At 46.4% G+C, this 27,898-nt stretch overlaps 5 protein-coding genes across 6 annotated transcripts; 2 read left to right on the plus strand and 3 right to left on the minus strand.

The window, feature by feature from the left end:
- The first annotated feature begins 5,634 nt into the window (after positions 1-5,634).
- Positions 5,635-8,180, plus strand: LOC131272592 (N-acetylglucosamine-1-phosphotransferase subunits alpha/beta). The gene is made up of 4 exons (XM_058274396.1): positions 5,635-5,900; positions 5,966-7,224; positions 7,301-7,502; positions 7,599-8,180. The coding sequence occupies exons 1-4, from the start codon at positions 5,742-5,744 to the stop codon at positions 8,121-8,123; spliced, it is 2,145 nt and encodes a 714-aa protein (XP_058130379.1). The 5' UTR covers positions 5,635-5,741; the 3' UTR covers positions 8,124-8,180.
- Position 8,181: 1 nt separating this feature from the next.
- LOC131272593 (uncharacterized) lies at positions 8,182-11,399 on the minus strand. 2 transcript variants are annotated; one of them, XM_058274397.1, is made up of 6 exons: positions 11,316-11,399; positions 10,640-11,132; positions 10,334-10,573; positions 10,106-10,277; positions 9,095-9,876; positions 8,182-8,528 (listed from the first exon to the last, which is right to left on the minus strand). In XM_058274397.1, exons 2-6 carry the CDS (start codon positions 11,046-11,048, stop codon positions 8,365-8,367), a joined length of 1,767 nt encoding a protein of 588 aa, XP_058130380.1. In that variant the 5' UTR covers positions 11,049-11,132; positions 11,316-11,399; the 3' UTR covers positions 8,182-8,364. The 2 variants fall into 2 exon arrangements, with proteins under 2 accessions (XP_058130380.1, XP_058130381.1); XM_058274398.1 differs by having other exon boundaries at positions 8,391-8,528; positions 9,090-9,876.
- Positions 11,400-13,449: 2,050 nt separating this feature from the next.
- LOC131260639 (mitochondrial import receptor subunit TOM20 homolog) lies at positions 13,450-14,833 on the minus strand. The gene is made up of 4 exons (XM_058262411.1): positions 14,626-14,833; positions 14,321-14,402; positions 13,912-14,032; positions 13,450-13,841 (listed from the first exon to the last, which is right to left on the minus strand). Exons 1-4 carry the CDS (start codon positions 14,747-14,749, stop codon positions 13,716-13,718), a joined length of 453 nt encoding a protein of 150 aa, XP_058118394.1. The 5' UTR covers positions 14,750-14,833; the 3' UTR covers positions 13,450-13,715.
- A 1,085-nt stretch (positions 14,834-15,918) lies between these two features.
- On the minus strand, positions 15,919-16,828 carry LOC131260638 (mitochondrial transcription rescue factor 1). Its single transcript, XM_058262410.1, has one exon. The coding sequence runs from the start codon at positions 16,757-16,759 to the stop codon at positions 16,103-16,105; it is 657 nt and encodes a 218-aa protein (XP_058118393.1). The 5' UTR covers positions 16,760-16,828; the 3' UTR covers positions 15,919-16,102.
- Positions 16,829-17,533: 705 nt separating this feature from the next.
- LOC131272339 (uncharacterized) lies at positions 17,534-25,258 on the plus strand. The gene is made up of 2 exons (XM_058274044.1): positions 17,534-20,329; positions 21,883-25,258. Exons 1-2 carry the CDS (start codon positions 17,558-17,560, stop codon positions 24,787-24,789), a joined length of 5,679 nt encoding a protein of 1,892 aa, XP_058130027.1. The 5' UTR covers positions 17,534-17,557; the 3' UTR covers positions 24,790-25,258.
- Positions 25,259-27,898: the final 2,640 nt, after the last annotated feature.

The following is a 27,898-nucleotide window of genomic DNA, read 5'->3' on the forward strand; positions in this document are numbered from 1 at the left end:
AACAAAAACAGTGCCACATTTGACAGCATCCCGGTGTTTTGTTTACGCTTCAGTTAAGCGATCCCCCATTCGACAGTTGGTTTCTGACGGATTCACACGTGTTTTTTGATTTGTCAGTTGGTGACTTTTTGCCTGGACGTTGAAAAGAGTGATAAGTTTTATAGTTCAGTGACTTTCTCAATCCCTTTTACCTTTTTTGAAGCAAGAAGGAAAAAAAAGGAAGTTTTAAAGTAGTGCAAGCTAGCGAGGATGGGGGTCAATGACCCTGGAGGGGGGATACCCCTCAGCAATTATTTTGGAGCATTGAGCGACACGATTGAACCGAAACGAAAAAAAAACAGAAATGCAGCGCCAAAAGTAGCAACCAGCATCACGGCTGAAGAAAAATTTTTGGTCATGGAATCGATTACCGACGGACGTGATTTAAGCCGGGTAAATCCCTTTCTACTGAACAAGGTCCTCGAGAATGCAATGGGAGGCAAACCGGAGCATGTCACTAGGCTCAGGGATGGCAAGCTTTTAATAAGAACAAAAAACGAGAAGCTAGCACAGAAAGCTAAGACAATCAAGAAGATCCCCGAGCCATGTGGCATAGCCGTAAAGGTGATTGACCACCCCACTTTGAACACGTGCAAGGGAGTTATACGATGCCCGGACATAGAATTCATGTCGGAGGGAGAAATCCTCGCCGGCTTGAAGGAACAAAAAGTGTCCGAGGTTGTCATTATGAAAAGAAAAGCAGGTGATGAGATCGTTAACACTAGAACGGCGATTATTACCTTCCAGACAACGGTAATCCCCCGGTCCGTCGATTTCGGCTTGTACCCCGTCCTCGTGGACGTCTATATCCCCAAACCCATGCGGTGCTCCACTTGTTTAAAAATTGGGCACACCAAGAAATGGTGTAGAGGCGACCGCGTGTGCGCAAACTGTAGTATGCCGGAACACGAAGGTGAGTGTCCCTTTATTAAATGCGTGTCATGCTCAGGCAACCACCACACTCTCAACAAAGAGTGTCCAACATACCTCGACGAGGTAGAGATACAAAAGATTAAAACCTTGGACCGCGTTACTTACGCTGAAGCAAGAAAAATTCGCAGGATGCAGTGCCCCACTGTCCCAAGGATTTTCACTACTACAGACCAAAGCTTCGCCCAAGCGACAAAGGGCACAACACGAAACGAAACAAACACGAAAAGGATTACTAAAAACTATAAAGAAGAAATGGTCAGCCTGCCTGAGCAGGTGACCCAACCAAAAAAAATCGACATTCAGACAGACAAAATTCAAATAAACACCGATACTACCGAACGCTGCGATGAGGGGGAATCCTCATCAACTAACGAAAAGACAAACACAAAGGGCATGGACGTGTCGGAAGACACACCAACGCAAATAGAGGAACTTATCATACAAAACAAGGACGGAGTAAAAATGGCTCTGAGATCATTATCCGCTGCCGAGCGGGTAAAATTTTTCGAGTGACTATGAAATTTAAAGTATAAAAAATAATTAATTATGGAAACCAAGCTTTTCGGTTCGCTCTGCACCATTCCCATGCAAGTGATGGATGGTAAAGAGAGGAAAATAAAAATCCTACAATGTAACGTGCAGAGTCTGCGAAACAACGTAGGCGAGCTGGAAAGAATTGCAACAGACGAGAACATTGACATATTTTGCATTCAAGAAACGTGGTTAAAGAAAGACGCCAATGTTAGATTAAACTGCTTCCAATTATTTCGGGATGATAGGGAGGACGGTTACGGCGGTACTGCCATTGCGGTACACAAAAGCCTCGAGGCAAGCAGAATCACCAGCCATGCGATGTCGTGTTATGTGCAGACCACAGCCGTGTGCTTACCAAAGTTAAATCTGGTGATCTCCTCATCCTATGTCACTCCCAAAACTCCGCTAGCAGTTTTTAAAGCTGTGATGGAAGAGCTGTGCTCCAATCTGAGCCAGCACCGAAAGATCATCATTACAGGTGATTTTAACGCACATCATAGCTATTGGGGCGACCAGCCTACAGATAGTAGAGGAAGGCAACTACTCGAGTGTATGGACGAACATGACCTTGCCATAGTGACCAACAAGGAGGCCACATACATCCCTACCAACACCAGCCAACGGAATACGGCAATCGACGTGATGGCGTGTTCGTGCGACATCCTGCCCTATACCACCAGAAGGGTGGAGGATTTACACATCGGCACGAGCGATCACAGGGCAATTACGATTGAAACCCAGCTGGCTGTGCATAGGAAAAAGTGGGTCACCTATAAAAAGAGCAAAATCCTGAGCGAGGTGGGTCAACTGTCTTACAACCAGGACGCTGCCATCAGCCTTATCTGCAAGGATGTCACGGGAATAATAAAAGGAAATCGTCGTACCTCCAAGTACGTGGCCAAAGCCTGGTGGAACGATGAGACTAACCGGGCTTGGGAGGAAAAAAATGAAGCCCGACGAAAATACAACAGACAAAAGACCTTGCTTAACCACATAAACCTAAAAAAACAAACTGCTAGATTTAGATTTTTGAAAAAGAAGGGCAAAGATGACAGCCTAGGGAAAGCAGTGGATGACGTCACCCCGCAAACCAAACCCCATGCCTTATGGAAAATTGTCAACAGGGTGAAGGGACGCCCCGGTCACCACCAGGAGAATCCCATAATGAGCGATGAAGCGATGGCTAAGGAATTTCTAAAAATAAACTTCCCCACCGGCAGGAAAACGTCCGATGTGAGCTTACAAGCCCATGACTCTACGGGAGCGGGAGATTTCCTGAACCTGAAGAAATGGCGCCTCATTGTCACAAAAAAAAAGAACACCGCGCCAGGCTACGATAAAATAAGCTATGAGATTCTGAGGCAATTAAACGACGACACCACCCTGATGCTCATAAAGGACCTCAACAGAATGTGGGCACAGGGCAGGATTCCAAAGGTATTGAGGACAATTAAGATCGTGGCCATCCCCAAACCTGGAAAAGACCCCAACGACGTCCGAAACCTAAGACCAATTTCGCTACTCCCCACCATAATTAAGGCGGCAAACACGGAAGTGCATAAAATCATATTGGACACAATGGAGAAATACCGTTTTTTCCCGGACACTTCCGTGGGATTCAGGAGAAACTGCGCGACTACTTTGGCCACCAACATCCTAGTGAACCAAGTTTGCTTAAATAACGCCAAAAGAAAGATCACTGGTATCATTTTTATTGACCTTAAAAATGCATACAACAGTGTCGCAATATGCAAGCTACTCCGAATCCTCCAAGCCTACTTGATCCCTCCAGAGGCAGTGCGATGGATTAGAGCCTTTCTTCAGAACCGGACAATCGAAATGTGCGTCAATGGGAAAACCCTGAGAAGAACTGTGTCCATCGGTCTTCCACAGGGAGACATCATGTCCCCAACGCTTTTTAACATTTACACAAGCCAATGCCACTCTCCGAATGGAGAGGTAATCCAATTCGCTGACGATTTTGCCATTATCCACTCAGGCCAATCGATACAAGCGGTAACAGCGAAACTGCAGGCATCGGTCAACAGGCTCAAGGACCACCTAGACGAGCTAAACCTTGTGGTCAACATAGACAAATGCTGTGCGATGGTTTTCCCAAATTACGATCCTGGCTTGAGAATTAGAATAAACAACTCAGCGGTGCAAATTAACACCCAGCACAAGTTTCTGGGTGTGGTGTTCGACCAAAAATTAAAATTCCATGAACACATTGAAGCTCTCAAGGAAAAAGCAAGTAAGCGACTGAACATCGTTAAGTGCTTATGCAATAAAAGTCATTCGGTCCATCCGGAAAGGGCCTTGCAACTTCATAGAGCACTTATCAGAGGCACTCTAGAATATGGCATCGCCTGCACCAGTAGAGCAAACAAAAATAAAATTGCATCTGTCAACACTGTAATTAACCAATCCCTAAGAAAGGTCACTGGTTGCTCCAAAACCACACCGATCAATACTTTGATGGCAATTGCTTCCGAGATTCCTTTTGAAATTAGACGCGAGTACTTAGTAGCAAAGGAGCTCGCGAAGACCTTGGCCCATGCGAAAATAAGTAGATCAACACTCGCCAGCTTCCAAATCCTCAGTATATCCAACAAATCGTCGCCACAACACAGGGCATACGTTGATAACAATGAGAGTCTGGATATAGTAACAAAATACAGCTACAACGATGCCACGAACGGTGTTAGAAAGGAGGGAATCAGCCTATCAATCCCAGGGTTGGAGGGTAGCAAGAACAGTACGAACCCAGAAACCCTAAGACAGATATGCAGGACCATGATGCAAACGCTGGAGGATAGTCCATCAATCTTCACTGATGGAAGCATCACTGAGCATGGCTGTGGTATTGGGATTGTAATTAAGGACCGAGCGACGGGACAAGAGGAGTTCAGCTTCAAAGTGAAGAACGCTACATCGATATGCACAGTGGAACTGCTAGCCATTGACAAGGCACTACACCTCGCCAAGATGAGAAGCCTTAAGGGGCCTATCATTTATACTGATAGTATGTCTTCTTGTCATATACTCCTGAAAGCTAGTGAAGATCTCTTCATGGATGAACTCATAAGCAACATCACTCACACCTGCTTGGAATTAGACGCGAAAATTCAATGGATCCCAAGTCATATCGGTATTCCTGGCAATGAACAGGCCGATCACCTAGCCAAACTAGGCACTACAAGCCAGAATACCATATGCAACAAAATAAGACTCAAGGATGTGATCCAAAGGCTAGAATCCAGAATGCGCTCGGAAGCGAATCAGTGGTACCGCGAAGCATGTGCTACAAAAGGAAAGAAATTTCAGCGCTTCCAAAATTGTATTGATAGGAAAATGTGGCACTATAGAATGTCCCTTTCCACCAGGGCAATTAAAACACTGAACAGACTAATAGCAGGACATGATTATGGTAACTTCTGGCTACACAAGATGAAACGTGCTCCTAACGGAAATTGTGAACTTTGTGATACCCCAGACACCGCGTCCCATAAGGTTTTCTTCTGTCGTAAATATGCAATTAATCGTGAGCAGAATCGGGACATTAAGTTGGATAAATTCATAAAATTCTGGAAGAACAAGAAGCAATGTAAAATGAAAGCAGTTTACGACTTTATCGTAGCTAATAGAATCTCGTTTTAAAGGAAAAGAATCCAAAAGCATCCATCAACCACCGAGTGAGCCCGGTATAAGGCTACGATCATAGGACGTGCTTCCAGCAGGAAATGGCTGGCAAGCCTGTCGACCAACGACGGTCGTGTGAATTCTCAACCCGTGATTATAAACAACAGTCCATATGACAGAACGAGCGTGTCTTATTTAACGAGCGGTCAAAACAAAATCAATTGCTGCTCATCAAGTTAGATTCACCATAAAGGGCTTCCTGCCTTACGTAGGTCGGAGCATTTTCAGAAAATCGGGGCATATGGCCTTAGTTGCCGGTCCTTAATCCACAGAGGTCTACATCACCAGAGTAGCTGGCGAAGGCCCAGGAAGCTGGATTCAACAGCCGTACTGGTGTAAATCCTCGCAGACGAAGAAGAAGAAGAAGAAGAAGTTAAGCGATCCCGATTTTGTGTGCTTTCACAAGCTAGCAGAAATTTGGGGGCCGATCGGAACACGGTGAATTTCAAAGAAACCGCCGCCCCCGTAGCCACGATGAACCACAGTGACCCTAGGTCAGTGCAGTGGAAGCATTACGACGAACCCTACCCACAATGGAGTGCAGAGGAACGCCGCGAGGCATGAAACGGATTGCCCGCTGGTCCTGCGCTCCCGGTTTGAGAAGTGGAAAGTTCCGGTTTCGGTGCTGCTGTGCGGTAACCGTTCTGGCGCTACTCACGTTTTCCTACATAATCGTACACCTAGTTATAACGGTATGGCAACGGCGTGGGTGCATGATTATTGGCATATTGGTTCTAGCGCTTCACTTCCATTACAGCATACGTCCAAAAACAGTTGCCACAATTGCTACGAAGTGATAGATGTAGTTTACACCTGGGTCAACGGAAGTGATCCTCGATTTCTGGACGATCTGGCACTGTACTCGGCGACCCGCGACAAAGCCCGCTACGATGACAAGAACGAGCTCCGGTACTCACTCCGTTCGCTGGAAAAGTACGCCCCGTGGGTACGCAATGTTTACATAGTGACTAACGGCCAGGTACCGTGTTGGTTGAATCTGGAAAATTCACGCGTTCGCATCGTAACGCACAGCGAGATTGCCGATGCAGACACGGCACTGCCTACGTTTTCCAGTGCCAGCATCGAAACGTTCATACACCGGATTCCGGGGCTGTCCCGCCATTTCCTCTATCTCAACGATGATATCTTTCTCGGTGCCCCACTCTATCCGGACGATCTGATTACGCTCGCGGAAGGGGTGAAAGTGTTCACCGCCTGGATCGTCCCCGATTGCGCACCCGACTGCCCTTGGATGTTCGTCGGCGATGGATCCTGTGACCGGGACTGCTTCGTCGAGGACTGCCAGTACGATGGCGGTGACTGCGAGCATGCCGACTACGAGGGAGACATCGACCATCAGCATCTGCACGACGTGTATGGGGAATCCGCCCCGGAGGGAGTGGAACCGGTCGAGGAGGAGGGTGAGCAGATGTTTATCGATGTACCCAAAATGTTTCCCAAAACCGGTAGCGTGAGAGCATCGCTGAACATACGTGACATTCACGACATCTTTCGCGCGAAAGAGGCTAACGGAACTTCGTCCACGCGCCAGCTCGTCGAACGGTTTAATAATGAAAAAATGAACAGTAACAAGTTGAACGTAAAGAAACGAAACGTACGCAATCACTCACGCCGGAATGGTGTAGTGGCTGGTCACAATCGGACGGTGGGTGCGAATGGGAAGGACGACGCCAAACTACCCTCGCCGGCCGATTCGACAGTTAACTCGCAGGATATCTTTGCGAACTCGCTCATCCACACGAACCGGGTGTTCAACCGAGCGTACGGGTTTCACAACCGCAAAGTGCTGGCCCACGTTGGTTTCCTACTGAACGTGGACACCGTGGGGCGCATGTTGGAACGGTTTCGGGATGAATTTTTCATCACCAAACAGCACCGATTCCGGGCGAACAATGACATGCAGTACGCGTTCAGCTACTTTCACTTTCTGATGAGCGAATCCAGGAACAAAACAGTCGGAGAGATCTTCGACGATTTCGACACGGATGCATCGGGGTAAGTGAGGGCTTTTGATGCTCCAAATTGAAAGTTACTTTTAGTAATTATGCCTGTTTCCCAATCTTATGTGCAGTACGTGGTCAGATCGGGAGATTCGTACACTGTTAGCGAAGGTGTACAAACTTCCGCTCGATTGGTCGGCCGTCCGATACTTCGAGGAGGTCGTCACCAACTGCTCCCTGCAACAGAACAACTTTCTTCCACTGGAACACCAGCAGGAGCAGCGGCAGGTGTATCCGACCCTGGTATACGAACGATACGAGGACTCAACCATTGTAAGTTTCTTAGTGGAGGCATCTGAAAAGAACTGCAAAAACACAACAAGTAACATCGTAACTAATTTAATTGATCGTTCGTTGAATCTCTTCCAGCCAACCGTCACCAAGTCGCTCGTGGTTGCCTGCAGCGAGCTGGCCGACATGATGCGGGCCAACTTTGGCCGGGTGCCCCGCTATCGCTACCACGTCAGCGCAAAGACCGGTATCTACAGCAACTTTAAAATGCTCACCTCCAACATCACGCAGGTCGTCGATGCGCTCGACGAACTGCGCAAAACGCCAAAGAAGTTTAACTGCATCAACGACAACCTGGGCGACGATCGGCCGGAGGACAATCAGCTGATTGCGGCCCTGCTCGAAGACTTCTATCTCAGCCTCTTCCCGGCTCGGAGCGCCTTCGAGCTGGAGAGCGCCTACCGGAACCGGTTCCAGTACTACGACGACTACCGGTCGTGGTTGCGGCGCAAGACAATTTTCCGCAACGCAGTGTACCTCGTGTGCGGGGTCATTTTTCTCATCTGCGTCCGGATGCTGTGCTTCCGGCACAAGGGGAAATTTGCCCGCACGCTGCTGCTGCTCGGCGCGACACGATCGACTGACTATTCCAGCATGTCGTAGGCTGCTCAATGCTCAAACACGGGCTGTTGCAATAAACGGTAACAATTCGGTTTTACGGTAACAAATAACAAATCACTTTTATTTCGTCACAAACGAACCGAAAACAACGCGGACAAATCGAAAACGACAAAAAACCACACTCATAGGATGGCACACGATTGGAAGCAGATAGGGTCATTCTATTCCACATAGTTGTCCCAATGGTTCAACGAATCAAAGCCGACCTGCCTACCTTCAGCTCTCACGATTGATGCGAACCGTTCGACATATTCGACATGCTGGACGATACGGTGTAGGAAGGACCGCTGTAGCGCCGGTTCAGCTTCCGGTAGGCGAAGAATCCGACGATCACGAGCACGATCGTGGCGCTGATGCTGATCGCTATTATTACCCCAACGCTCATAGCTAAAACGACGGGGAAGAGAAGTGTGGTTGACGAAATGGGAAAATGTGCGCGAAGTAGAAATAATACAATTAAGTTAATGAAATGAAAAACATTCATGGAACCGAGCTCATTGTTGGAGTTAAGTTATGAAATTGTTCCAACCTTTTTTTTAAATTTGAGACCCTTGTTTTAGTTTCACACACATAACTTTTTTGTTAATATTATCAGGAAATAGCTTTTTCCTAAGAAGAAGATTTCAGAAATCGTAAAGAAGTAAGAAAAGTAATTAATTAAATTATAAAGCAATATCCTGGAATCAGTACAAAGCTCTCAATAATCGACTACTATCGAAGTTTTAAAGTTGAATAGGTAAAAATGACTATTATTGGATTAGAAGAAATCCCAATTTGATAGTTACATTGATCTTTCGATTCTGTTTATCGAATGAGTTTGTAACTCTTGCGAAAAAACGAATCGAGTACAAAGGATCAAAGACATACACAGCTAAACATTAGCGAAATCCGACAATGAGCTTGTTCCGGAGACGTTCACAGTGAACACGGTCGATACAAATGCATTACCTCACCTTCTTCAACGACGTCCAACGGTATCTCATATTCCCGGTTCTGCACCTTAAACAGACACTTCCATCTGCCAAAGTCGCGTTCCTGCAACTCGACAATCTCCAGTCCACACTCGCCCTCGCGCAATCCCGCCCCGTGATACCGGTAATGGGCATCCGCCGACGGTTTCATCATGTCCGACAGCCCGTGCACTTCGCCGGACGGATCGACAAACCGACAGATGTCGATCGGGAGGTCCAGAATGGTCTTGCAGAGTAGCCGCTGCTCCCGATCGCCGGCGCTGGCCGTCAGCTGGCCAATGACGGCCCGCCCGGGCTGCTGGTAGACGCTCACATTGTAGTACGTCAGGTGATCCTCGGCCCCGTTCAGATCGTTGATGCCACAGGCCCACATTCCGGTGGTAATGTTGGTCACCTCGAACTGGCACACACCGAGCGACTTGAGCCGATCGAAACGCTGCGGTGCAAAGTCTCCACCGGTCGGTCCGGAAAGGTAGCAGTATTGCAGCGCGTACGGTACCGAGCAGGACAGTTCCGTTTTGGTCGTCACGGATGTACGCGGATCGTGAAAGATCTCGATACTTTGCGCCTCCAGCTTGAGGCGATCGTTTCTGTTTGCCAGATTTTTCGCACGTATGAGACCCGCTTTGGCTACCACGGGCATTAGGTCAAACACGCAGCCAGTGAAATCGGTCGGGTTGAGTTGCTGGTAGATGCGCCACACGCCAACGTCCCCCGCAATAAGAGGTTTTTTGATCTCAAGCGAACAAGTTCCTTTGGAGATTCTGCAAAAAAAGGCGGAGGGAAAATTAATTGGTTAAAATTCAAATATTAGAGCTATAAAATAGTATTTGTTGTAAATTAGTTTTAATCTTGATTAGATTAACAATCTAATCTATTCCATGCTCTATCTTGAATTAAGCAGTGCAGATATTTGCTTGCGGGTTAAATAATGAAAGGGAAATTTAAAAAAAAGTCGCAAGATAATAGATTCGCAAATCTGTTTCCAATTACTTTGTATCGTAGGCTGAATAGCGCCCCGATAGATGGCCATCGAGCAACAACAGTTGTCGATTATCGGACTCCGATAAGGCGCGGCACAGCGAAACCGATTGGCGATACTGGCATGTCAGCACAATGTGGTCTCCCGTTTCCTCCACCGTCGCCGTAATGTCACGATCGTTCTCTGCAATTAAAAGCCGATTAAATCGACGATGAGATTGGCGAACTGGGGACGCTTACCTTGGACGATAATGTTGATTTTAGTGACCCGCTCCGCCATGTCTCCCCAGAATAGCGCATGACACCAGAAGTGGCTGTACGGTTGTGTGACGTCGATCGATTTAGTGCACGACTCGTACACGTTTGCCTGCGCGTCCACGATCCGGCAGTAGCGGGCACTATCCTTGTCCGGGCAGTTGATGGTCGCCGTCGTAGACGAGCCGCTAACGGTGACGTTGAGCTGGTCGATGAATTTCGGTGCTGCTCGGAGGGGTAAAACTTTCGTTACGTATTGGAAATCTAGCCGAATGAAATGTATTTACTTACACAAAACGGTCACCTCCAGCATGGCGGTACTCGGTTCGGCCGCCGCATCTGTCCCATAGAGCGTCCATGTCGATTCGAGCGCCTTTTGAAGGTTCTTCACGCGCACTCCACACCGAACCGCGTCATACCTTTCCACCGTTGTCTTCTCGCCAATCTGGTGCACCTGATCGCTATCCAGGCTGTACTGATTGCTGCCGATCTTCACCGAACAGTGAATCCACTGGCCAGCCCTGGGAGCCGTACCGGTGTCGAGGAAGGCCAAAAATCCGGCCCCTTCCGCTATCGACAGTTTCTCGGATGGAAAGATAGCAATGGAGTCTACTGCTGGGATGACAAATGCGAACGGAATCACTAACAACGCCCCAACGAACATCGTGGTAGGCCATGCTATTGCATTACGTTCCTTCATGTTTTCAGGAAGCCTACGGGTTCTAAATCCAACGCTAATGATCGTTCAGTTTTCTTTGTTCTTCGATGATGTAGGAGAAAGTACCTAGAAGAAAGAAGAAAATAAAAAAAATCACACATATGAACCGATTAGGCTCCCGATTATCGCACGGATGCAACGATGATGCTACTCGCGACTCCGATCGGTGTTTGCAATCGCGAATATGATCGACGTGCGTGATTCAAAAAACCGCGACACAGCGTCTACAGCAATGTGCTATTTTCGTACCGTTTGTTTCGGTAGCAGCGTCGACCAAACGTTTCCTAGCTAGAGATGTAATTTAACGTCGAGCTCTGAACGCAACGATGGCCCACGGCATACTGATGGCAGTCGGACACGAATGGGACACATTGGACGTGTGAGGATATACACGAGGGCAGGGGTTGGATAGAGAAAGGGCGGATAAGCCGCTGCCTGACACGAAATACAATCCAATATTGCCGACAACAGGTCTGGAGTTAGAGAACTGCTTTTCAATCCGATAAGGCCAATCGAGAAGCAGTAGAGAGAACGATTTAAACAAAGCGAAGAAGGCGGTTTGATAAAAACAGGCTCTATGATTGGGCAATAGTTGGTTGCTATGGTTATCTCTAGGACACTGCGTGTTGTACGCAGTTGAAGTGATATAAAAAATTTCAAATGAAAATTCTTCAGAGTGCATGTTTAACTTTTCTCATAATTAAAAATAGGAAGGTTTTCAATGTTTCTGTGTTTAGGGGTACGTTTTTATTTATTACTTTAATTAACTTGTTATCTGTCCTTTTCGAATTTTTTTCTTCGATATATTTTTTGCCTTAAATGCCAGTATGTATATTGCAAGAGTAGTTTATGGGCTTTTTTTCTTCCAATTTGTTAAATAAGTTTTGATACTAGTAATTGATCATAATTGGAACACAGATGACCTTCCATTAAATTTAAATTTCCCAAGGACATCTCACATTGTTTTGCAACAGTGAAAACAGTTAGCCTCTTTCCCTCAAAACGTGATTGTTGCTGGAAAACAAATCATAGAAACGCGTTTCCGTGAAAACTGTTTACAACCGGACGCTTGGCACGGAAATTTTCTGGATGTGCGTGTAAAAATAGTGCAAAAACGGCACCAGGAAAACTCACGCCCGCGCGGTGGAATTCAAATCCACGTCGCATCTGTTCGAATTATTCATCCGGAAGAGACGGTCGCCTGGAAAGTGGCGGGACGGTTCCACTAGCGCCGGGACTGGCTGTCTGTTTCGGCCGCCCACACGAAGCATAAACGTTTAAATATAGTTATTGTTGATGATCATGGTCAGCTCCAAGGCGTTGTGCATTCGATCGGTGCACTGTAACGGGCCAACCTGGCTCCTAAAGGATGTAGGAAAATTATACAATTATTTTTCTCAACTATACAAAAAAACGTGTACGTGTTTAAAAAAAATACTTCGAAGCTAAAAGGGAAAAAAACGAAATGCGAATAAAAATAACCACTTCACTTAACATGTCAACACTAACATTTTCCATGAAATAACACTGCATATCCTTTATTCTCAAAAAGCTACCAGTTACTCATATTATGTTTCACTTGCACTTTTCCCCCTTTTTCAACAGGATGTTTCGGGGCTTCCTTTAGTTATTATTCCTTTGTAACTTCCCTAGCTTTCCATCTACTACGCTTCAGAGCTCTACACAATTCGGCTTCGTGCACCTTCTTTCATAAATCTTGTCGAGGAGTATCGGAGTTTGGAGTTTGGAGGGGATCAAAATTCTAGCTCTCCCTCGTTTACGGTACGCAATGTGACTCCGACGCCCAGAAATGGTACGCATTGAATTCGAAAGTTAGAAAATAATCACAAATAACGAAAACATCGAACCCTTCGCTTTCGGTATGTGCCATTCCACAGAGAAAGTAGTATGAAAATGAAAAAGCTGCCGTGGCGGCTTGTTGATTATTGCAAGGTCAATGCCACAGGCGTTAATGGCCGGCTTTTCAGATACGGGATACGGGAGGTCAGGACGGTGGTGTGACACAAGTGCTTAAAAGGATGTACACGCAAAGAGAAAAACTATAGGCGATTGTTACTCTTGTTTCTTTATCATCTATCAACTAAACTGATTTTGTTCTACTACGATTAAATTGATTTTTCGCCACAAGCAGTTTCACCCGGTAGAGAAGAAGGCAGAGTAGGTAGACACAGAGGGTGCGGGGAAGGTGGGAAGAAAGAAAGTAAACAGGCAGCGATAACGTAGACGACGGTGTGCTATCCAGCTTTCTTCCGTTTTTTCCGAACGGGGAAAAATTCTCATACGACCTGGCAACTCTTTCGAAGACCTGTTCCATTTGCGAATCAACGTGATGTTTTCTGCGTTTTAAACTATGAATAAAATAGTGCGCTTATTAGTTTACGATTGCTTTAGATGATGATATCGACGCTTGATCCAGCAGCGTTAGTTTAGGGATGTTTTTTTTGGTGCGCTTTCTACTGGCCCTCCCTTTTCCCATGCATTATTCTATTTCCGAATCCCACTCGTTCTCCCGCGCCACCCGTTTCTCTACCGGTGAAATACGACTGCCCTGCTAAAAAGGAACCATCACGGACGACGACCATTCCCTTGTGTTCCCCCCTATGTTGGTTGGTGTGTTTTGCTTGCCGTTTACTCCAGATCGTCGTTCATTTCCTGAAGCTTGATCCTTTCGTTTTCGCTCGCCTGATTGCCGTACTGTCGCATGCGCGTGATCAGTAGCGCGAACACCTGAGCTGGCAGCGTTTGCTGGAGGACCTGCAAAAGGGTAGACAAATGGAGGGTTTAGAACAAGGATGCTTTAAGGAGTTTACTTTCGTCTCGTCACCTGTAGCAGTTGCGTTGGCTGACCGCAGACGATGATGGCGTTGGCCAAATGCTCCACGCCATTTTCGATGTCACCGGCCGCAATGAGCGATTCACCGGTCTGTATCTCCTGCAGGAAGAATCTGTCAAAGGGAAAAAGATTGAAACATTTTTAAACGTATTGAAAAGAAGTTCCACAAACTGTTTCTGTCGATGGATCTTATCAATCCCATGCAACTTTTTTTTGTGTTCTGCAAAGAATGTTTCTCCCGTTGCGATTACATAAACATCGCACTCCATAAAAAAAGGCGCACAAGCAAACATTCGATTGACAACACGCGTCTGAAGGGAAGAAGCCCGGAAAATCGATACACCACTTCTCTTGAAAAGTGCCTGACTGCCATCCCCGGCCACTTGCGGACCCCACTTACCTTTGCACTTCTTCGTGATCTGTCAGATTGGGGAGTGTTGTCCTTGGACCACTCGAGCCTGCCACCTTCTTGGCCTTTCGCCCTGTTTGGAAAGAAGATGGGCAGATTCAATTAAATAAAAAAAAAGAAACAACCACGGCACGGTAGCACAGAAAAATAATTAGAAACGTTGGGAAAGAGAAATCTAGCAAACATCGACCGCTCCGGAAGCGATGGTTACACCATTGATACACACACACACGCGCGTACACGCGGCAAATGGGGGGGTCTCGGCGGTTCCAAAGCACGATTCCACGATTACTTACTCTCGCGCAATTTCTTCTTGAAATCCGGGTCCTTCCTCCGCTTGTGGTCGAAGTATATGCAGTATCCGAGGAACAGCGTACCGGCGACACCGGCCGCGATGCCAATCGTTTTGCTCATTTCCATGTTTCTGGCAAAATACAACGTCCAAAGCACCTCCTCGAAACGCTACTTCAAGCGAAGGAAAACCACACCGCACAAAACAACCAAACGAACGAGGCCTCACTGAGATTAAGGTTCGACTGAGCGGCTTTTGCTTGACATTTGCCTAGCTTGCTGCGACTCTTCAAAAGGCCTTTTTCGGTGCACTAGAGGTGGATTGAAATTTTATAACGAGTAGGGTAAAAGTACCCATTTTGGCCCACTTAGGGAAGGGTCTCCACAAAATAAATCTTTGCATTAATTGTACCGAACATATTACAATAAACTGGGTATGAAAATGTAGAGTAGCTATCTAAGCATGCATTAAAATTCATATTTTTGAGTTTATTTGATGTTTTCACTGAAATATTATCAATATCCGAACACATTTTTTGTCGCTATTTTGGCCCGCTTTGCTTCTATTTTGGCCCACCTGTGTACCAGTTTTGGCCCACCTGAAAAATGACTTTTTTATGTGTTTTATGGTTTTAATAATCTTTATAATAATTTACAATCTGCTATTTACTTTTACTTTTGTTAAATAAGTAAGATAAAATGTTTAATTCGATATTTTAAATTCCACTTTTTTCCAAGATCATCGGATTTTCGTTTATACAATTTCTGACAACCATCTGTCAGTGTCAGAATGCATACAAATTTCGTTTCAATCGAAACCAGATTTCCTTGCATCTATTTTGGCCCACTTTTGCATCGAAATTAAAATTATTTCTCGTGCTCTAAAAATTCAAGTAATGTTTTGATAATTCCTAAAAACACTAAAAGCTTTAGAAAAACATTACTTCAGAATTTTTTACGCAGTGGTTGCTTATATCTCAAGGTGGGCGAACTATCTGCCTACGGCATGTTTTTTTGAAAAAGAGACAGCTTCGTAGTTTTAAGCGATTTTCTCGAAAAATATTGATGCAATCGCCTCCAAATTTGGTATTAAACAAGAATAAATTGACCTCAATGTTAGGGGGCATTTTTATTTGAAATCATTGAAATAATTGATCTACTTTCTAAGTGGGCCAAAATTACATACGTGGGCCAAAATACCCTCACTCAGCCTAATTTCTTTCAAATTTCTTATTTTTTTGTCATTCATTTGAAATGACAAACGTTTGGATAATGATAAAAATCTTTTGGTTAGTTGGGCTGGGCAAATAAGACCCGCAGAGTCAGTAAGATTTTTTTATGCACCGTACGAAAGTTATAGAATAACTGTAGGACGAATTTGGTGCTTTCTTTGCCTTTCTTAGCAATAAAACAGATTTAAACGCAATTACATTAGACTACGGTTATCAGAAAATCTAGAGGAATTTATTCCATTGCATTGTTTTACTTCTCCTGATCACCATCATACGCTCCATCAGAGTAGTTTTCGATTGTTAGGGACTTGTTTCTTTGTATGACAACGGCAATGTTTTCGGCCCGTGGCGTGACCGACAGGATCTCCACACGGGATACAATCAGGTGATTCGGGTTACTAGGACTCGGTCCGCGCACCACATCGATTTCGTCGTCCACATCAACCGTGGTGCTCTTTTTAGTCAGCTTTTTACCGTTCAGCCGTATCTTGCTTCCATAAAATAAAGTATCCACCTTATTCCGAGCAATATCGAGACCCGCTTTCAGGAGCACATCAGCTCTCATTGAGGTGACCACTACCTTTGTCGTACGATTATATTTGTCACTAACAATGTCCTCGTACGCATGTTCCGGCTCATCGTCGTCCAGATCTTCCTCGTTTCTAGACTCTCGCTTTCCCGATTTCTTTGATTTGTTCCGGACTTGTTGATGATTGTATAACGATTGGTAGGAGCTCGCAGCAAACTGATGATTCGCCGCGGAGCTTAGGTGGTTCAGCAGTTGTTGACTATGCTGTGGCACGCGATTATTCATTATCACAGAGGCTACATTATATCTTAATAGGCTACACAGTTTCATTCCTTGTAGTATATCACGTTTTAGACTATTCAGACAGGTATTCAACATGTTTTTGTTTTGTGCAGTTATCGCAGACAACCTTCCCGAGCTAAACAACAATGTTATTTGATTATCAGATGTTTTGTATGTTTACCATTTTGCCGGAACGCATGCTTTGACAATTCAACAGCCGGATTGGATCAAGGCATTTATAACCAGGTGAGTTTGTCGACTGAAATCAGTTTTCGTGGCATCAGAAAAACATTCCTCTGTTTTTCGATTAACATACAAAAACAGGCTTTTCTATGGGAGATCTTTTCATGCATCAAGATTAACAAAATGAATGCTTTTTTCCTGTTTACAACTCATGGGACTCTTTCCAAACGTCAAAATGTAAATTGCTCAAACCTTGTAACCAATGAACTTTGGTCGTTTGTCACACTTGAGTCAGTACCGCCGACAAAAGCAGATACATTTCTGCGGAATTCTGTTCTGTGAACAAATCGCTGCTGCGTTGGACAACAAGAGGACAAACGTATTTTTTCTGTACTAAACCTAACCCCTACATTAAACGACGCGCACTGATTTACTCAACTACTGATTATCAGGTAAATAATAGTTTGAATCACTATTGCGAACGATATCTAATTGTCTACTATCTGTAATGCAATCGCTGCTATTAAAATACCATTTACGTTTCACGTCCCAAAAAACCTAACCAATTCTATCGTACGCGGTGCATGGTTGTAACATTGACTGCAGATTGGAAGGTAAGTAAAAAGTTGGAAGTTAGAAAGTGGATATTTTCTCTAGTTGCCTTTTATCTCTATACGATACAGAACTACTGACGTACCTTGCATCGGCACAATGGCCGCCATAAGCATCGGCCATTTGTTGCACACCGAGCGGCCACTTACATGGCACTCGCAACACTGTTGCGCCAGGTGTTCCCTACCGTTCACCATCAGTACGAGCGAAGAGGGCGTGAAGCGTGTGCCATTTCTGCTCGACTGCTATCACCAGGTGTGTGGTCAGTGCGTTGAAGAGAAACGCAACCGGCGCATTACCTGTGAAATCTGCAAACACCGGACGTCCATTCCGGAGGAAGGCTACAGTGGAGCCACACCGGTGCCACAGCCCAGCCTCTTTATGCTGGGCGTCCTGCACCAGACGATGGACGATATGGCGAACGTGGCCAGTTTCTGGCTGGGCGAGGAGGAAAGTTCCGCCAAACGGGATCACGTAAAGGAACCGCTTGCCGCCAAGCTGTCCCGCTCGGAGATCGATACACCGAAGAAGGTGTTCACGCTGCTGGAAAAGGCGTTCCATGCGTACGAAAAATCCAAAAAGCACGTCGAAAAACGGGCCAAAATGCAGCAGGAAAACGTGTGTGCCGTGATCGAACAGATTAACGCCCACTTCATCACACTGCACAACGCGCTCCAGATCGCGGAACAGCGGGTGCTGCTGGAGCTCCGCAAAGCGTACATCGAGCGCTGCCAGCAGAACAAAGACGACCTGCACCAGCTGCATCGCACGAAGGATCGGGTGAAGGACTTTCTGAAACAAGCGAAGCGGTTCCCGGACGGGGTAGGTAGCAGCGCTGATCCGGCATGGGCTAATTATCGATCGAAAGTGAAGGATTTTCTCGAAAGCGAACCAATTGCGATGCACGGCGATTTGAAGAAAAACCTTCAACCACCGTTCCACTACAAGTCGCGAGACTTTTTCCTAAAAAGCATTAGAAACTGCCATAAGCTAGATATTGATGACTGGAAAAAGTATGCACGGCTGGTCCCAACTACATTTTCGTCAGAGGACAGGAAAGACGAATACTTGACAAAGCCATCTTCGTCCACGTCTAAGAGTAACCAGGAAGAGGAGGGAAAGGACTCGGATAAAGCGAAGAAGTCATCGTCCCAGACGCAGAGGGAAGAGAAAAAAGAACGCGATCGGTCAAAGGAGCGCTCGTCGAGAAAGCATCGCAGCAGCGGCAGGGACGACGAGAAAGGGAGAAGGGACCGGAACCTTTCGGAAGGAGAAATTGCGAGCTCGTTTTGCTCGCTGGTGACGGTAAAGGTGGAACAGGAAACGTCTCATAACACGACACAACAGACCGCCTGCGAGCGAAACCAATCGTCGATCGATCGATCGGTGTTGAGTGAAGTGCCAACCACCTGGAAATGTCCGTCGTTGCGTCGCGCTTTGGAGCCGGGTGGTGGATTGAAGTGGCGCACGGTGACCGTTATGTGCATTGTCAACCCGCGCGAATTTTACATCCAGGACGAGATGTTCAGCAGGGAAGGGGCCGCAAGCATGTGCGAGCTCTGCAATGCAGAGGCAGCAGACTACGAGCGAGTGCTGCTCAGTGAAGGTTCGTCGCTCGAAATCACTCCCGGAAAGATGTATCTAATAAGACCGGAAGAATTTTTTAACAACGGTCGCTCGATGGATAAGCACTGGTACCGGGCGGAAGTGCTGTCGGCTGTCGATGAACCAGCATTCACTCGAGGGCAGTATCGCGTGCAGTACATCGATTTTGGGCATTATGACACGGTCGGTGCGGATCAGATAAGGCCCATGTCGGCGGAATTAGCCGAAAGATCGCCAATGGCGACCCGATGCGCCCTGTACCAGATACAACCGATGACTGATGATGGCCAGTGGTCAGAGGAATCTCGTCAGCTAATGACAGACATCATCAACAACCAGCCGATGGTGATGTGCGAGCTGAATCCGGCTGGAGAACGAGCCCTGCTGGTTGATCTGTTCCTTCCACCAGCGCTTCACGCGAAGGAATCGAAAGAAAAGTCGGTTCCGGGCAAACACTGGATGGGTCGGTACGCACCAATGTCTCTCCGTGAGGCGCTGATTTATCACGCCCTCGCTGAACCATCAAGGGAAATGTTCGAGGTGCACGAGCACGTCCGAATGATGAAGAAAAGCACTCAGAACCTCCAGCACTGGCGTAAGGAGATGACGAACAGGAAGCTGCGTCAGTCGATTCCGGATATCCCGGTGCTGCTCGAGCACGATCAGTTCGACTGCATCATCACGCAGGCGGAGTCGCTCGAGTCGTTCCACATCATGCCGACGAAGTGGAAAACCACCGCCCTGGAACCGTTGCAAAAGCATCTTGCGTCCATCTGCTTGAACCGGGACACGCGCAAAGTTTACTCACCCTACGTCGGGTTGGTATGTGCATTCGCTCGCCCAGGCAAGGACGGAGTGCAAGAATGGATGCGTGGTCGCGTGCTAAATCTTTCGCGCGGCATTTGCCTTCTGCATGCCATCGACACCGGCGAGCAGCTGGAAGTGGAATGGAACAACATGCGGCTGCTACCAACGGAATCGCCGGCGTTTTCCAAACACCCCCTGGCCGTACCTTGCCGTCTGGGGTACATTTGGCCGAAGGAAAACACCGCTGGCTGGACAGCGGACGCCATTGACGAGTTTCGACAGTTTGCGTGCGGTGACAAATTCCGGTTCGCCGTGTCGATTGGCAGACCGGAACCGCACGAACGCATCTACAACGTGGTGCTCTTTCTCGTCAACAAAAGCGACCGCGATACGTGCATCAACGGGTTGTTGGTTCGCAATGGACATGCGGACTGTAGCGGCTTCGAGAAAAACATTCAGGTATGAAAATACGATCGTTTTGTTAATTTGTTACAATTTCAAATTATCGTTTACACTTGATGTCTTTTTAAAACAATTATATATATAACTGGCATCTTTGAAACATCCTTGCATGCTTTGAACACATTTTTAATAAAATTGGTAGGTGTGAATTTATAAAATACGTTTCCATCGTACAATGTACACGGTGTCTAAAATATTCTCATACAAAATATTCTTTGTTTATTGTCATCTATTGTTTATATTACATAAATGAAGAAAAGTTCCGGGTTGAGATAAAAAAACGTTTTTGTGCCATGCTGGCAGAGTGTTTGTCTTTTATGAAAGTTAATTCTCCTATAGCAGTCCCAGACTGTTCAAAATGACAGATTGTATTCTTACATATGTCCAAGGATATTCTGTGTATTGATAGAAAAAAATCCATGGTTAAAAAACCTACGAAATAATTGATGTTTCAATTTGTATGAGAATATATTTTAAAGGATGTTACCATTTTCAACACATTCTTTTTGAAATAGTAGTTAGAGGTGGATGGGGTAATACGCACCCCTTAAAGAAAACTATACAATTTTCTAACAACTTGGCTCTTGATTGTTGATTTTATCACTGAATAGGATTCATAAAGGTTCAAACTAGGTACCAGTTCTGGTATATTTGCGGTTTTTGCTAAGAAAAACGTAATTTTTCAGTTTTAAAAAGTTCAATTTTCGATCGATCTGTTTCTGATTGAGGCAAAACGCACCTTTGCTAGGGGTAATACGCACCACAACAAAGGGGCAATACGCACCATAACGAAGGGGCAATACGCACAATAACAAAGAGACAATACGAACCACAACAAAGAGGCAACATCCACCGTCAAATAAAGATAGTTTGTTTACAATCTGGTGCATTTTACCCCGACATACTGGGTGCATATTGCCCCCATTCATAGTTGAACACATTTTCAACTAAAATATGAGTAAATCTGCATACTTTCCGAAATTTTCACTAACAGTCTCAAGCACTGATTCTCAATTCACTGAATTTCGTATTCCTCGTGGGTAAATATCGGTTTTTGCACTTAATATTCCTTATCGGAATGGTACATCACATTATAACAAAAACTGTCTGAGCTGAGAATGATTTTGTTTTGCGTTTATTTCGCGTTTCTGTTGATGTAGAGCTATCAAACTCACAGGAAGACTATATTTTAGTTTGATCATACTATTACCCCAGCCACCCCTACAGATGATTTAACATTTAATTGAAAACTAGTTTTACTTACTTACTACACTATACTCCATACAGTGTTCGATTATTCTTAGATTGTAATTATTGTAGTATTCTTCTTGGCGTAACGACCGTCTTGACCATGCTTATCCGTTAAGAGATTATTAGACTTTTTCCTTTTTCGTGGACAGTCAGTCCTCTCATACAAGGGAGGGTCCAGTCTCGGTCCAGTCTAAGTTATGATTTAAACCCACGCCGATTGTTGTAGTAATTGTTTTCATTTTGAGATATGTTCATAAATACCTATCAAAATAACCTTGAATATATTTCACACCTCACAGGATCGTGTCCGTGAGCTATCGACGGTCGAGTTGGAGCAACAGCTGACGGAACAGAAGGAAAAGGAATCGAAGTCGGCGTCGGTGAAGGTGTCCGATCCACGGGTTCCGGTGACCTTGCTGAAGGTGATTTCGCCCGGCGAGTTCTACGTACTGATCTCCTCGCAGCAAACGTGCCTGGAGCAGCTCCACCAGGTCATCCAGGAGCACATGGACGATCACATCGACGTGGAGGAAGAAAATGAGGACCTGGAGGATGGTGAGCTTAGTGGCAACACCACGAGTAGTCGGTCCCCCGGCGATGTTTGTGTTGTCTTTGCGCGTGTCAACGCAGAAGGCACGTGCGAATGGCATCGGGCGCGCATTGAATCTGTCCTCCCGGACGGTTACCACTATGAAGTGTTCCTTATCGATCGGGCCTCCAAGGCGACGGTGCACCGGGCGAACGTGGCCCGTCTAACGCCGCGCATGGCGCAGGTCCAAGCGGGTGCGGTTCGGTGTCGGCTAGCATGCCTCGAACCGGTCGGTGGTAGCACCGTTTGGCACCAGTCGACGCTCGATGTGTTCGAGCGCATCACCGCCAGCTACAGCCAGCACGCCATCTCGCTCGACACCAAGCCGACTGCTGATGGCTCCGATTCGGCCCTGTCGGTGCTGCTGTGGGGTGTACACGTCGAAAGCCGTGACGCATTGGCCCCTTGCCGTACGGTGTACACCAACCTCAACCAGGTGCTCGTGCACAAGGGTCTGGCGCACCTGGCCGGCCGCTTCCGGAAGTTCGCCACGAGCGGGGCCGGGGCCACCGAAGAACACCAGCTCCTGGAGGACGCCATTGAGGCCCAGCTGCGGGCCGAGTACGTGCAGCTGGAGCAGTTTTTTCGTACCGTCGCCGCCGTCAAGAGTGCCGAAGCAGGAGGAGGTAGAGCAGGAACAGTACATGACGGCAGCAAAGCGGCGCAAACTGTACTGAACGAAGGTGGTGGGGAGGCGATGAACGATGGGTGGCTGAACGCGCAACACTTCAGCGATGAGTCGCACGTGCACGTGAGTGCGGAGGAGCAGGAGAGCGAGGTCGACGCGTGGCTAGCTGCCGAACCGCTCGAGAAGACGGTCTTCGTCGGCGTACCGTCGGCGGTCGGCGCCAATGGGGTCGTGTACCTGCACGACGTTTGCCAGGAGCCGGTGCTCGAGCAAATTCGCTCGGTAATTGAAACGCTGGTGGCAGCGAAGGAAAGTGCACCCCCCGAACGCTCCACACGCAAGTATGCCTTCGGGAACCCGTGTCTCGCCCGGTTCCACCTGGATGGATGCTTTTATCGCGCCACGATACAGCAAGTGCTGGCCAAGGACCGATACGAGGTGCTGTTTGTCGACTACGGCAACGTCGAGGAGTGTGCCCAGGACGAGCTTCTGCCAGCGACGGTTTGTGGAAACGTGCCGATACAGGCCATCCAAGTGCACCTCAGCGGAGTGAAGCCAAAGGGGATGCACTCGACAAGCAAGAAGGGGACGAAAAAGGAATCGCTTGATCCATCTGGTAAATGGCCTGACCTGGCGCTGGATACACTGCACCCGCTAATCGTACAGAAACGTTGCTCGATTCGTATCGATGTGGGTGAAAAAGAAGCACGATCTCAAAAAACTGGTCTAACAATTCCGTACTGTAAAATGCGGCTCATCGATTCCGGTGGATGTGATGTGGCCCAGGCGTTGCTGGATCTGGGAATGTTCGAGCAAGCACCTGTGTCTCCACTGCGATCGTACACTCCTAAACCTCCGGCAGTGGTTGTGAAGCCAATGATCCAACCGGAACAGCTGGAGCTGACGCAGACAACGATCTCTACGGGCACCAGTCGGTCGGTGACGACGGTTGAGCCATCGGTAATGACGGCCGAGCAGCGTGATCTGCTCCGGTGGATGGAGCAGATCGATTCTCAGTACAAGGCGTCGGAGCAGGACGAGTGCATCGAGGATCCGAACGATTGGAAGGATGACGAAGATAGCCGTAGTCCGCTTAACCGGGCCCAACTCATCGACGCACTGGACGCGCCGGAGATTGAACCGGACTGGAACGATGAGCCGAGCGGGTACAACTCGGACCGGTCACAGCACTCGTTCAGGGTGAACACTCACGACGACAATTCGATTCCTTCGCCGGCCACGCTGCACTCGGAAGATATCGAAACGTCGACCCGCTGCTCGGGCGACGGTATCGGTGGCTACGCCATGACCGCCAGCGTGCAGCTGTCGCCGGAGTGTCGTGCCGCTAATCCGATACTACGCAGCTTCCCGGTGCTGCCGACGGTCGGGCGTACGGCGGGCGGTTTCTTCGCCGAGTACACCAACTACGGGGAGGAGCTGACGGTGTACGTCTACCCGCACCTCGAGGGCCACACGCGTCGCATGGCCATGGTGAGCACGAAGGTGCAGGAACGTGCCCGCTCGATCAACGAGCTGCACCGTTGGCAGGCTTCCCTGCTCGAGCCGGGCGCTCCGTGTCTGGCGCCATTCAGTGAAGATGGCCTCTACTATCGGGCACTGTTGGAAACGGTCGACGAGCAGCGGCGTGAGGCCACGGTGCTGTTCGTGGACTATCTCAACCGCGAGACGGTGTCGATTGGCGATCTGCGTAAGTGTCCGATCGAACTGCAGCGGGCCCCGCTGCGCAACATTCCGGTTCAGCTGGTGGGCGTACGGTCGAATCCCCGATTGCGCGAAATCGACATCGCCCAGCGGCTTATCGCTTCGCTGGAGCGAGCGTTCTACGTGAAGCTGCTCGGTCCGCACAACCCGGACAATGGTGTACTTCCGGTAGAATTTTACACGACCGCAGAATGCTCCACCCTCGTCTACCAGCAGTTGCTTGATGAGCGGTACCTTCTTCGGGTGGATCCAGAAGAGTCATTCTAGGAGCATTATTTCTATCCCTATTTGAATTCTCTTCATTCTCTTTCGTTCTTAAACTTTCCAGTTGAACTATATACTTATCGCTTCATTACCATTTAGTTTAAAAAACAAACAGTGATTCGGACAGAAGACCTGGAAGAAAAAAAAAACTTGTCGTTAGCAGTTTCGAAGTTCTTCAATCAAAGAAAACAGTATGAATTTTTTATTTGGTTTAATGCAAGCGATCGAACGCTAAGCGGTGTCGCAATTTAAAACTAAACTCCATAAAACACGGCAATTGAAGATGGAAAAGAATTATCTACTATGTAAGTGGCGCGAATTAACTACATTACCTGAAGGTACAACAATGTATACCAAATGAATGACGAACGGTGTTGAAAAGCGCGCTCAGTTTCGAGTGAAAGTTTATACTACATTTCTATTGATTGGAATAATAAAAAGGGAAAATATTGAACACGTAGCTCAATATGCAAAAAAAGATGAGTTTAATTTTTTATTCTATAGTTTTTCTGCCAACACACAATGTACTTTCACACACTATTTGCGAAGCGCAATTCCTGGAAATGAAACGTCCTCCAAGGCTATTGAAGGTGTTAAAGTGTAGTTGATATTCAGCGTGTCCGATCGTACCAACCTGCTTAAGGGTTCTACTTTTTTTTATTAAAGTTTTGCATAACAAAAGCACACCGGCCGTTCAGGTTTATAAATTCTTCTCTCCGGATCCCTCTCCAGCCAAGGTGAGCGGAAGCTACGTTTATTTATTATCTCGAATCCGATATAAAAAGGCTCGACGGGATGGACGCTTAATTACCGGGAGAAGGCGGAGGCGGTATCCAAGGGAGGGAAAATTACCCCCGATTTCCGGTTGGGATTGTTATTTGCCTGGACGCCATGCGATAATTGACTTTTGTGTGTGGGTCGGGGCTTCGGCGGAAACTAGTTTAAATATGTATGCAAAATTGAGCAATAAATTGCACTACTTTGTGGCAAGTGTGAGAATATTAAGCTTTACGTTATTAATTAATTATCGTATTGTCGTAAAATAGTGATTGTCATTCTGCTTCACACTTGATCATGAACAGTTGGCCTTAAGGGAATTGGTTTAAGCTGGAAACGAAGGTGCTAATGGTAAACTTAACGAATTAAAGTAACTAAGTAGCACACTTTGTTAATTACTGCGAATTGATTTTCATTTCCATTGGATCGCTCTTTTGCAAAATAAATGTACATTTCGTCAGAAGTGGATTAAGCATTTTAGAGGCCCGAGCAGCTAAAAGTTGAAAGCCACAAAAACATGCAATACATTTATTATTCAATTTTTTCATAATTTGAAAAATATTAATTTAGATTGAACCATAAATTATATATTTATATTATATATTTAAATTAAGTTACAATTATTCTGTGATTCTATTTAATCGTTTTCAATGTCAAAAGCCTTATTTCATGCGAAACAGAGAATCAAATTCCATTTGCTATGAACTAAATTGACGAGTGATTTATTGTTTTGCTTTTAGATTGAATATTATTTTAGACAATTTAAATAGACTATCTTGCTATTAAAATTATGTTAAGCATAACATTTGGAAATGTTAAAGAGATTACTTTTGCTAATCCATGTCCATTGTGCTCGAAGTATTCTGAGAGTGTTCCTTGTCTTTAATACAATAAGTCCACTGATCTCTTTAATTCACATTAGTGCATCAATCTCAATTTTCACTCAAAACACACGCCACCTTTTCTGCATCAAAACACAATTCATATAAGTTGGATCATTCTCACATTTTCATATTCTTCATTGCAACAAAATTAATAAAACACAAACTAATTTGATAAAGCAAGCAACTTGAAACAAAATGAAAAAAGTGCCCTTGAAAGCTCCGGACCTTATGTAGCTATTTAGTTTGGTTACCCTGTGATCCACCTCTGCATTTTGTGGTAAAGGTTAAGTAAATAAACACATTAAACTAAATGGTATGCATCAATAGAAGGGCATCGACAAAAGATATGCCGTTTTACAAAAATATAAACAAGAACCTGGTTCTCCGACATCATCTAGCAACGACTAATTTTATGTTTGAAAATGGGCTTCAAGTAAAATTTTTAATTAACTCCGTTAAAATTCCAAAAATGATTCTGTTCGAAAAAAAGTTCTGAAGGATTATAATGGTGCAAATGAAGTTTAAAATGCAACCTATTAGCTCAGCATTATTTTACACTGCTCTCTTCAAAGATGCCGTTTTTTTGGAACGGGTTATGACAATATTTGTCTAATACGAACGAAAATTACTAACACTTCTGACTTAAGTGAAGGAAGTGAACAACCGATGAATAGTTCATTTGTTCGATTAAGTAAATCAAGAATGCTCCTTTGTTTAATCTGTTTCACAAAGGTTGAAATTGGATGCTGTCCCGAATACTCAAAGAGTAAGTGATCTACAGTCCTCAAACTAACAGATAAAAACAGTACATGCGACTTTAAATAAATAGGTAATAGGTTTCGTTAAGTGAATAATAATGTTTCCTTCTAATTTCCCAATTCCTAAGGCAGTGTCAAGTGAGCAGATCGCCGTCACGGTTCCTTCGAAGTCCGCCCAGTGCCCGCGATGGGGATGGGGAGGTTAACTGATCCGCGCTCGTTGACCCCAACCGTCGACGCCTCGTCCCCTCCCGCGGCGAAGTGGCACGTTCACGATCAAGTCGTAATATTGCCTCGTGCCGTCGTAGCTCGTGCCGCCGGAAAACGGCTTGGCGTGTGATCACTGTGGGCTGGAGGTGGCAGCGGCGGCCATAAGTTTCCCACCGATCGACGCCCCACGCTCGGAACGGTTTGGGGTGGCGGACGACGGGACACAGGGTTAGTGGGGTGGGGAGGGAGGGGTGAAACTGGTTCCCTCCACACCGAAAGAAGGAGGGCTCCACCGATTGAAGCATGCCAAACACACTTCGCGTATCTTCTCGCCGGTGCACCCCACCACCACCACCAGCGGACGCCAACCCTACCGTTTCGGTTTGTGGCATTAATTCAACGAACCTACGGACAAAGAGGAAACTAAAACCGGAGGCTTAGGAACGTGCGAAACACGAACGAGAAATTCAAACCACGACGACG

Source organism: Anopheles coustani, chromosome 3 (assembly GCF_943734705.1).
Source record: "Anopheles coustani chromosome 3, idAnoCousDA_361_x.2, whole genome shotgun sequence".
Taxonomy (NCBI): Eukaryota; Metazoa; Arthropoda; class Insecta; order Diptera; family Culicidae; genus Anopheles; species Anopheles coustani.